This window comes from Eptesicus fuscus, chromosome 3 (assembly GCF_027574615.1).
Source record: "Eptesicus fuscus isolate TK198812 chromosome 3, DD_ASM_mEF_20220401, whole genome shotgun sequence".
Lineage (NCBI taxonomy): Eukaryota > Metazoa > Chordata > Mammalia > Chiroptera > Vespertilionidae > Eptesicus > Eptesicus fuscus.
Genome location: NC_072475.1, coordinates 7,634,469 through 7,645,046, shown reverse-complemented (window position 1 = coordinate 7,645,046; position 10,578 = coordinate 7,634,469). Strand labels below are relative to the sequence as shown.

The following is a 10,578-nucleotide window of genomic DNA, read 5'->3' as shown; positions in this document are numbered from 1 at the left end:
ACTGGTTCTTGGCCAGCCACGCGTTTATACCAAAGCCAAACTTTCTTTTTTTTAAAAAAATACAACTTATTCCATTCTATTTCTATATTTCCGTCTTTATAAATTAACAAGCGTAATGGCTACTCTCAACCTACCAGGGCTTCTCAATTTCACTCCCTAATCCTCCTCACCTCAGCACAACAGATGCTCCCCCAGTTAATAATGCGGGGTTTATCATCAAAGAAAACACGATAATTTCAAAGGAAACATCAAACGTGCTTTATTCAAAGTACTGCCCATCGCTAGCTACCCATTTCCCCCATCTTTCCGGTAATTTGTGGATACCGTTCCAATAGAACTTTTCTTGTTTGGAGGCAAACCATTCAGCGACCCAATTTTCGACTTCTTCCTATGTTCCGAAGTCCTGCTCAGAAAGTGCGTGTGCTGTTATGGCACCTGCAGTTATGCCCTCAGTTCCTGTTAGGTTAAGGCCCAGCCTAAGATGCCAACTAGGACTGCGCAGGTGAGGATCACAGGGAGGACCGAGGTGATGGGCCTGTTGGCTGAGGCCTTGGACGGGACTGTGGCTGTGGCTGTGGCTGTGGCTGTAATGGAAACACGAGAGTGATGACCGTGCAGAACCCATTCCATGTAGAGGCCCCTCAGCCCTGCTGTCCCGGGGGATCCTACTGTGCAGTTCCTACCCTCTATGTGTGGGCAGCCATAGGGACAGATCCTGGGGTTGGAGCAAAGAGAGGAGATGGGCAGGGGCCCCATGGGGCTCACACAGCTAACGGGGGAAGCAAGGGTTACAGTAATCACTCCTGCTGGGACAGGAGAGGAGGTGACACATGAGGGAGATGGTAGAGAATCCTCGCAGGAGCTGACTGAGGAGGTGTTAAAGGATTTCCGGAAGTAGACCAGGGGAGTTGAAGAAGACAAACGATGCTCAGAAGAGGGAAGAGGACGAGGAAAAGGTCTGGAAACAGAACTATGCCCGCAGGTTTGCAGTCCGCACGAAATCCCCGGTGAGTGAGTGGTCCAGGGTTATGTGCAGGCGGAGATGAGGAAGTGAGACACCAAAAGATGGACTGCAGAACATCCTGTGGCCCTTATTCTCCAAAACCCTCACCGTGGAGGATGTGAAACTTTGTCATTTCATGGACCTACATCCTCCCTCCCTCTGCAGAATTACCTTGTGTGCTCAGGGGACACAGCACTTGTTCAAGCCACTTCCTACAGTCTCCAGCTGAGGTCATAACCAGGAGATGGGTCGTAGCTCTGTCACCCGCCAATGTTCTGTTTAACCGTCTGCCTTCACCGCGCAGCACCGTCCAGTGTCTGTTCTTTGAGTCAAAGCGGAGAGATGTCTGTCCATCCGATCCCAACTCCCAGGATGCGCTGGTGCGTCCACTGGATTCCTGCTCACACGTCATGCTGGCCTGCAGGGACAGAGGAGCTGTCCCCAGCACCGTGGGGAAGCGGTCAGCCTTGGTCTGGACAGAGCCGTTGTCCCCACTGGTGTCCAGCCCTCTGCTCCCCTCTATCTCCTGGTCCTGCTCTGTCCTCTGTGGCTCCGAGTCTCCTGGGTGGGACCGACTTCCCGTTTTCCCCAAACACAACTGACCCCTAAGCCCTCACCTCTGTTCTGCCTCTGCCCTGGGTTTGGGAACTCACCGCCGGCTGCAGTCATCCCTGCTTTCATGTCAAGCAGCGTCTTCCTGAGCTCTTCCACCACGTCCTGCAGAGCGTCTCTCTGCTGGTTCCAGGCCCGGGTGGCACTCACCCCCGGAACACTGGTGAGTGTGGCCCTCTGGCCGCCGCAGGTGTAATGAAGAAATGCGTTCCCGTTGACCTGGCCTTGAATGTCACACCACGGTTGTCCATTAGGTGTCACTGTGAACTTATAGCCCAGAGAGACAGCACCTGGGAGGGAGACACGCAGGGGCTGGAATAAGTCACCCTAAGGGCCCCTCCCCATTCCTGACCACAATGGAACCCCTGATGGGTGGGCGGCCTGTGTCCTGTTCGGGTGCAGATGGCAGGGGCTTGGCTCCCACTTTGCAGAAGCCTTTGTTGTGGCGGGTGGGCGGGGCGTGCTGTCGCGGAGGTTGGGGTGGAGGAGGGGCTTCATCGGAAACCCCCGGGTCCTCCCCCCTTCCTCCGCCCAGGACTGTTTCTGAGAAGTCACAGACTCATTTCCGTTCCTCGGGACAGAGGCAGCCAGGTGTGCAGACGCCCCGAGACTGAAAGGCGCCCCCAGAGATGATCCGGAGGGGTCGGCGGGTCTGTGCCCCTCCTGTGGGAAGGGTCCCAACCCCAGCGTGGGCTCCCCGCCCATCCATCCCTCAGGTGCCCGTCTCCATGCTGGTCCCTCGCCCCTGATTCCATTGCCCAACTCACAAGGAGGTGCAGCGGGTGCCCCAAGCAGAAGCAAGAGCAAGAAGACGGGGCTGACACCTTCACACCCAGACCGCTCCATCGCCACCCTCAGCAGCGGTGCGCACTCCCAGGACGCTGCCTTCCAGAGTGCTTCCAGGGCCACTCCCCACCGGCCTCCCGAGGGACCCGCTGCTGGGCGGACTCCCTAAGTGTTTTTGTTGTTGTTGTTGTTGTTGTTGTTGTTGTTGTTGTTGTTTTTGCTACGTGGTTTTTAACCCTTTGCACTCGCTTGCTTTTTTCTCCATTCCTTTATTCTAATGCTAACCGTATCGAGTCACACTTGACATCCGAGTGCAAAATTAAGGCTGCAGCGATGCAGTCTCTGCCGGCATTCCCTTCTCCCCCTGGTGGGAAACCTATGGGACCACGACCCAGGTGGTGCCAGCTCGCCGCACGCACTCCCGGTTCCTCAGTCCCCACTCCCAGGGCCTCCCTGCTCCCTGCTCCCAGGCTCCCAGGGCCCCGCTCCCGGCTCCGGGTTCCTCAGTCCCTGCTCCTGGCTCTCGGGGCCTCACTCCGGGCTTCGCAGCCCCTGCCTGCAGATTTGGCCCGTTTCCCCCCCCCGTTTTCAGGGTGGAGGGGGTGGGAGGGCAGGGTGAGGGGTACAGACAGGAAGGGAATATTATTCAGTGAAAACACCTCAATAGTGTCACAGCATTGCTGCCATCCCTCTGTTAAGCCCCCCCCCCACTCCTGGGGCTGTAATTCTTGTAATATTTCACCCCCCACCCCCACCGCCACCCCGGTGGGCCTTATACCACACCAGGTCTTCTTCACCCCATTGCCTGTCACCCGATCTTAAAAGGTGTGAGGTTCGAGGAGCAGGGAACGGGAGTCGGGAGTCAGAGACCAAGAGACATTGAAGAGGAGGTTTATCCCGACATTCATTATGGAGGAGGTAGAGAAACCGGTGTTGTGGAGCGAATGCGAGTAAAGACCACTGGAGTCCAAACCAAATTAAAATTTAGGGAACCTTTATTGCCGGCCGGCGGCTGATCTGCCTTCCAGATAGATAGGTCAGAGAGCAGCCCCGACCCTTGGTGTAGGACCACTTTTAAGCACATTAACCACACCCTGTTTTTGCAGAACAAGCAATCCTAAGACAAAACAGTTTTTCCTAAGTAACATCAAGATTATACCGATGACGGCCATGTTACTCACAGGGTCATCCTGTTCTTCAGAAAGCTAACAGTGTTCTATCTAGCAAGGCTATTTTGTGAGGTGCAGGGGGAAGGGGCCATGAAGCCATATCTCAAGGCCTGGCCTGGTGTCAACACTGGCAACTCTATCTGGGGTATAGTCCACGGCCTCTCCGGAGTGCTCAAAAATTCCCACTCTCCAACACCGGGATTAGAGGAGGGCGAGGAGGAGAAGGAGTGGACCAACCGACCTGGCTCCAGAGACGGAGAGACAGAGAGAGAACTGCGCCATCGGACAGACGGGTGGAGATGGCCTTCAGAGGGAACAGGAAGGGCTTGGTGGCCTGACCGTCATAACTCCGCCCACCAGTTGGGGTGGGGGGAGGATCTGTCAAAAGGCACAGGCTTCCAGGTAAAACCAAACACCATGGGGATGCAGAGCAGGGGACTGTGGTTGAGAAGACTGTGTTGTAAACAGTTATGAGGAGGCACATCTAACACTTCTCACAGCAAATACACTGTAACTGTGGGTGGTGATAGATGTCAACCAGTGTCAGGAGCCAAGAGTTGGTCAAAGGATTAACTCTGACCTTCAGTAAGTTACTGAAACAGAAACTCACGGAAACTAGGCCCACTTCCTTCCTCTTGCCTGGGGACAAAGCATTCCTTCTGTAGCCGCCCTTCAACCGCCACACCCTTTATCTAAGTCAGCCCCCACCCCTATCTAAGTCAGCCCCCACCCCTCCTATGCATCTCCCCTTCTAGAAACCACATATAAGGAACGCTGTAAAAAATAAAATTTCGAGGCTTGATCAGAAACCCTTTTGTCTTGCCTCCATTCTTCTGCGTCCCTTGTCTGTCTCCCATTCTCTTAGGTGCGCCGCCTCGGTACCCCCGTTAGAAGACCCCGCTGGCCAGGGCATTTCTGGCGCCCAACGTGGGGCCCGAGGGTTGGCTCTCCGGGGAACATCTGCACATCAGTCCGGCCGGACACCCTCTTGAGTCGCTGCGGAACGCGCCGTAAGTGAAGACTCGTCCCTTGATCGCCGCGGAGCTGCCCGTCCGTGAGTATGATCGCAGTTGAGTTTTGCAGATGATCTTTTCAGACAAAGATTTAAGAGTGAATTCCTTGTGAGAACAAATTTTTATGCCCTTTGACAGATTTCCTACACTTTGAGCTTCTCGATTCAACCCCCAGTCCGCTAATAAGCACTCGTCTCGCCGATCCGGGAAGAGTTAAGGGTACTGTGATCTGGCTGAGCGAGAACTCTGAATCAACCTGAGGAGTATTTTGTCTCTGGTCGGTTCCTCGTCACGTCTCTCGCAAACCCTGAGCTCGCTTTGTCTTAGTGGTCGTTAACCTGGCATGGGGCTTATACATCCCGACCTATGATACGCGAGCAGGGGCCTTTGGGCAAACGGAGATCGTTGACGAGACAACTGTCCTAGGCAACGGAAACTCAGGGATGACCTGGTACGGGGTTTATACGTCCCAGAGGCTTACGCAGAGGAGGCAAAAAATTGAGAAGCTCCCACATCTACATGGGCACCTCTCTCAAAAGTCTCTTACCCGAGACATATCCTCTTTAAAAGAAATCCTCCAACAAAAACGAGAACACCTCCAGCTTATTAAAGAAGTCCAAGCCCTCGAGGCAGAACTTATCACCCTCTCTACTAACCCAAACCCTTCCAAAACCGTCCCAAAAAACCTGAAATCAAAAACCACCCTCCACGCTTTTCCCGTCACCTGCAGTCAGGGTTCCCGCCCTACAGTCGTTGAAGAAGAAGAAGGCTCTGACTCTCAAACTCAAAATCCAGACTCAGACAATGAAGCTTCAGACACAGAAGACCCCAACCCTAGCCAGAGTAACACATCTGAACAAAAATACCGCCGCCTTAATCTTCATTGACAATGATTACACAGGACAGATTACCATTCTAGCTTCAGCCCCCTCAGGGCCCATATCCATTTCCAAAGGACAAAGAATAGCTCAGCTTATCTTACTTCCCCTAAACTCCACCAATAAAAGTAATATTCAACAACCTAGGTTGGATTCTGCCTTCGGTTCCTCTGATATCTATTGGGTTCAACAGATTACCACTGAGAGGCCACTACTCACTCTTGAATTAGACAGAAAATTTTTTAAAGGTTTAGTAGATACATGGGCAGACGCCACGGTAATATCAACCCGATACTGGCCCCCCAGTTGGCCCTGCGAAGCCTCTGTAACACATCTTAAAGGCATTGGCCAATCTACCAACCCAAAACAGAGCGCAAAAATCCTAACCTGGAAAGATACTGAGGGTAACTCAGGGCAAGTCCAACCTTATATTGTCCAAGGACTACCTGTTAACCTATGGGGATGAGACATTCTATCTCAATTAAAGCTCATTATGTGTAGCCCCAATGAAATTATTACCCAACAAATGCTTAACCAAGGCTTTTTACCAGGACAAGGACTAGGAAAAAATAATCAAGGCATCAAACAACCATTTTCTATAACACCCAAAAATGACCGATTAGGACTAAGAAATCAAAATTTTCCATGACGGTCATTGACTTTCCTGTACCCCATGCAGATAAGATCAAATGGAAATCTGATTCCCCTGTGTGGGTAGATCAATGGCCATTAACTAACGAGAAACTTACAGCCGCCTCAAAGTTAGTACAGGAGCAATTGGCCGCTGGGCATCTAGAACCTACAACCTCTCCATGGAATACTCAGCCTGTCCCCTTGCCCAGCCTTGATTACATTGCTGGGCGTAGTAAATGGGCTGTCCAATTATCTCTGGAGCTATAGCTTCCGGCACAGCAGGTCTAGGAGTAGCAATACACTCCTACACAAAACTAATTGATGATGTCCAAGCTCTTTCAGGGACCATTAGTGATCTTCAGGACCAGATTGATTCTTTAGCAGAAGTCGTATTACAAAATAGAAGAGGGTTAGATTTACTCACGGCAGAACAGGGAGGGATATGTTTGGCTCTACAGGAACGATGCTGCTTCTACGCCAAGTCTGGCATCGTCCGAGACAAGATCAAGAAGCTACAAGAAGACCTCGTCAAGAGACGAAAAGAGCTATTTGAGAACCCGCTCTGGAGTGGACTTAATGGACTCCTCCCCTACCTCCTCCCCATCCTTGGTCCCCTTGTTGGTTTTCTCCTTATTCTTACATTTGGCCCTTGGGCATTTAGAAAAATAACCGACCTCGTAAAACAGCAAATAGATTCAGCTTTAGCAAAACCCATTCAGATTCATTATCAACGCCTGGAAATGGCCGATAGGTGTAGGTGGGACTCGGTTTACCAAGAGCGGGAGCACCTCCGGACCCAGATTCGCTCCTTCCCTACGGAGACAGCATCTTAACCAGAGGGATGCTTACGTAAGCTCTAGCCAGAGCCAGAGGTATGGGTATCGAACCAAGTGCAGAGCAAAGCATTGCAAGGGAAGGTCGGGACATTTTTCCAACCTCCTCTGGATTTCCCTGAGAGTATACCTGGTTTGCATAGAGATTGACATCGATAAAAATAATGGCTCTGCCTCTCCTCCCCAAAAGATGTCAAGAGCCACACACAGTGGGTATGCAAAGCCCACGGGAGGAACCAGGTCAATGTCTCCTCGGTCGATTAATGCCCACTCCCGTTTCTTTCTTTTTTTTTTTTTTAAATCCTTTACTCTGACTTTTCTTACATGTAATAAATATAGTGGTTAAAAACTAATGCTTTCAAAAAAAATAAAAGGAAAACTAATGCTTTCAGATCCTGAAAGTTTTCTTTAAAGCATAATATTTTGAAGATAAACAAACTGATCTTTAGTTAATGGATCAAACTAGGATCCATTAATCCTAGTCAAACAAATTTCACGCAAGAAGAAAGTGTATTCAACTCAATAACTTTATTAGAAGGGGAAAATATTTTAAAAGAACTAATAGAAGCAGGAATTAAAGTATCTGTTTTTTGCTGTAGCCTATGCTATTCAAATACAATTCAGAAGCAGAATTTTTAACTTTTCTTAAAAGTTGCCTGCTATTTTAACAAAAAAAAAATCAAAAAAACATTTTTAAAAATTCCAGATCAAGTATATTACAAAGTTAGCATGAGGAGTATGAAAAACAGCACATCTGATTTGTTTTGTAATGTCTATGCCCAATTAGGAAAATTGGATGTATTTTCCCAAAATGTATCTGATTTAGATTCCCACAGAACAACGGTATAACAAGTAAAGTGGATAATCCAAAAGCAAAATACAAGTCAAATTACAGTACCTCAAGGACACCTGGCAATTAAACTAAAAGAAATCTGGGGGAAAAAAGTTTACAAACAACTGAATACTACGGGGCCCGTTCAGTTATAACAAGAGAAAAACTTATTTACTATATATAGCACCTTATAATTTTCACGTTTTATGATAAAGCAGTTTGTAAGGTGTGCTTTTTCACTCCCTGTATGAAATCAGCACACACCGACACACTACCTCGAGTCCACCTATCAACCATTTCAGTTACAAGGTGCACAGACCGACACGCAGCACTTCAAACTTACTGATGTCACTGTGACTGACACTCAGTTTATTCAGAAATGTTCCGCTGAGCCAAAAAAAAACAAACAAAAAAACAACACTCTTCCATCTAGTCTGACCATGTTTAAAGGCTCAGAGGGGCAGGCTAAGAGGTCCCCAGGCGCTCTCGTTCGGGGGGAGGGGAATTCCTGCCAGGATGGGCAACGACGAGGGGACCACAGATTGGAACCTCCTCTTCGCAGGCAGGGAGCTGAGCTGGTTCCACCTGTCCTGCAGTGCAAGCCCGCAAGCCCTCCAGGGCCAAGGAGAGGCGATCTCAAGAGCACATTATCCAGCTCGCCTTCTCCTAAGAGAACAATAAGCATGGGCTTCCTAAGGGTTTCCTTCAGTTCTCCCCCAACCCCCAGGAACACAAAGGTTCGGGCCCAGATCTGTATCACTCCGCATTCCGTTCTGGATCCTGGGGGCTCGAACCACCCCAGCCCGCAGTCATCTGGCCGCGGACGGAGTAGAGGACTTGAGTCCCCGCGGTGGAGGGGGCGGCGGGGGGTGGGGGGGGGATGGGTTACCGGAGAACTAGACGAACTTTCCGATCGAGATCCCAACTCCCGTCCCTGCGCCAGCTCCTCGCCCACGGAAATCTCCCTCCGGGAGGGGACCGACGCGCCCCCCCCCCCCCCCACCAAGCTGCGCCAGGACGAGGCTTGATCAGAAACCCTTTTGTCTTGCTTCCATTCTTCTGCTTCCCTTATCTGTCTCTCATTCTCTTAGGTGCGCCTCCTCGGTACCCCCGTTAGAAGACCCCGCTGGCCGGGGCAAACCAGCCTTACTCTGGTGAACTTTTCGCAATAAATACAAATATAAAATCATTGTGCTGTCATTTGAAACGAATCCAATGTTATATGTAAATTGTCTATCCTAATAAAAGGATAATATGCTAATTAGACTGAACATCTTCCAGGCAAAGCCATGGAGGTGGGGCCTAAGCAGAGGCAGTCAGGGGCAATCAGGCCCCCAGGGGAGAGCAGTTAGGGCAATCAGGCAGACAGCAAAAGGCAGATAGGGCCAATCAGACCGGCAGGGGAGAGAAGTTAGGGGCAGCAGGCAGGCAGGTAGAGTGGTTAGGGGTGATCAGGCAGGCCGGCAGGTGAGCGGTTAGAAGCCAATGAGCACTTTGTCTTTACCCCACAAGGAGCCAGAAGTCGATTTAAAAAAAAGTGGCTCAAAAGCACAGGCTTCCAAAGCCAGTGCCTCTTCAGACAGAGCCCTGCTGGCCTTGAAGGTGGACGTGCAGGCTGCATCGGGCTGGGAGGCCAATCCTACCTGGAGGAGCAGGGGGGTGAGGGAACCCAGTCCACCCAAGGCATGCCTGCAGGAACGCTGAGGCCCCCTGCTGGCCGGGCCATGGTTGCAGATGGCGCTGGAAGGGAGGGCAGTTCTTGGAGGGGCTGGAGGCCAATTTCTTCTGACGCTGATCAGGACCCATGTTTGGGGTAACAGTGCAGGTCTGTGTGGAGGGCCCACACCCGGGCTCGCTCACAGGGACCTGCAGGGGCTGCTGCTCCTTGGCGGTTTCCTGTGAAGATCCAAGTCCAATGCGTAGTCTGAGGACACATGGCCTCGAAGGGGCGGCTGGCCTGTGATGCCCAGCAGTCCCCTCCTGAGTCCGCCCTCACTCTCTGACTGCCAGTGCCCGAGGCTCAGGGCCTCCTGTGTTCTGGGACGGGCAGCCCTCGCCCCGCAGGCTGCACTGGTGCCCGGGGTGGCTGAAGCACATGAGCACACACTCGGCCGCTTCCCATGGCCCCTGTGAGTCCAAGATGCCAGGCTTATTAGGGGAGACCTCCCCAGTGAGCCAATAGAATCACACGCAGGTCACACACCGAAAGGGGGGCCTTCCATAGAAGCGATCATCAGTGGCAGACTCCCAGCCGCTGGAGGGTGGGCAGGAGGAGAGGGAAGCACCGCAGGCAGCCGCCCTGTCTGGGGGAAGCCCGGCAGGGCTCTGAGCATTGCCCGCGCTGCAGCCCGGCTCCAGCACTGGGAGGTCGGACCCTGAGTCCTATTGTCCCCAGGAGCGGAGGTCCCACCCACATCGTGTCCAGAAGGAGCCCTTATGCAGGTGCCCAGACTAGGGGTTTTGTGTGGTGCGGTACACGGCATCCCTCGGTCTGGGCGCAGTTCTCCACATGACTGTCCTGGTGAACAGTGACTCCACACTGGATGGTCAGACGTGTCCAGAATCCCACTCTGCTCTTGTTCTAAACACTGGTTCTTGGCCAGCCACGCGTTTATATCAAAGACAAACTTTCTTTTTTTAAAAAAGACAACTTATTTCGTTCTATTTCTATATTTGAGTCTTTATAAATTAACAAGGGGAATGACTACTATCAACCTCCCAGGGCTTCTCAATTTCACTCCCTAATCCTCCTCACCTCAGCACAACAGATGCTCCCCCAGTTAATAATGCGGGGTTTATCATCAAAGAAAACACGATAA

At 51.5% G+C, this 10,578-nt stretch overlaps 1 protein-coding gene across 1 annotated transcript; it reads right to left on the bottom strand.

Moving 5' to 3' along the window:
* Window positions 1–405: 405 nt before the first annotated feature.
* LOC129148154 (UL16-binding protein 6-like) lies at window positions 406–3,989 on the bottom strand. Its single transcript, XM_054712855.1, has 5 exons — window positions 3,980–3,989; window positions 3,812–3,904; window positions 1,657–1,905; window positions 1,175–1,438; window positions 406–584 (listed from the first exon to the last, which is right to left on the bottom strand). The coding sequence occupies exons 1-5, from the start codon at window positions 3,987–3,989 to the stop codon at window positions 460–462; spliced, it is 741 nt and encodes a 246-aa protein (XP_054568830.1). The 3' UTR covers window positions 406–459.
* Window positions 3,990–10,578: the final 6,589 nt, after the last annotated feature.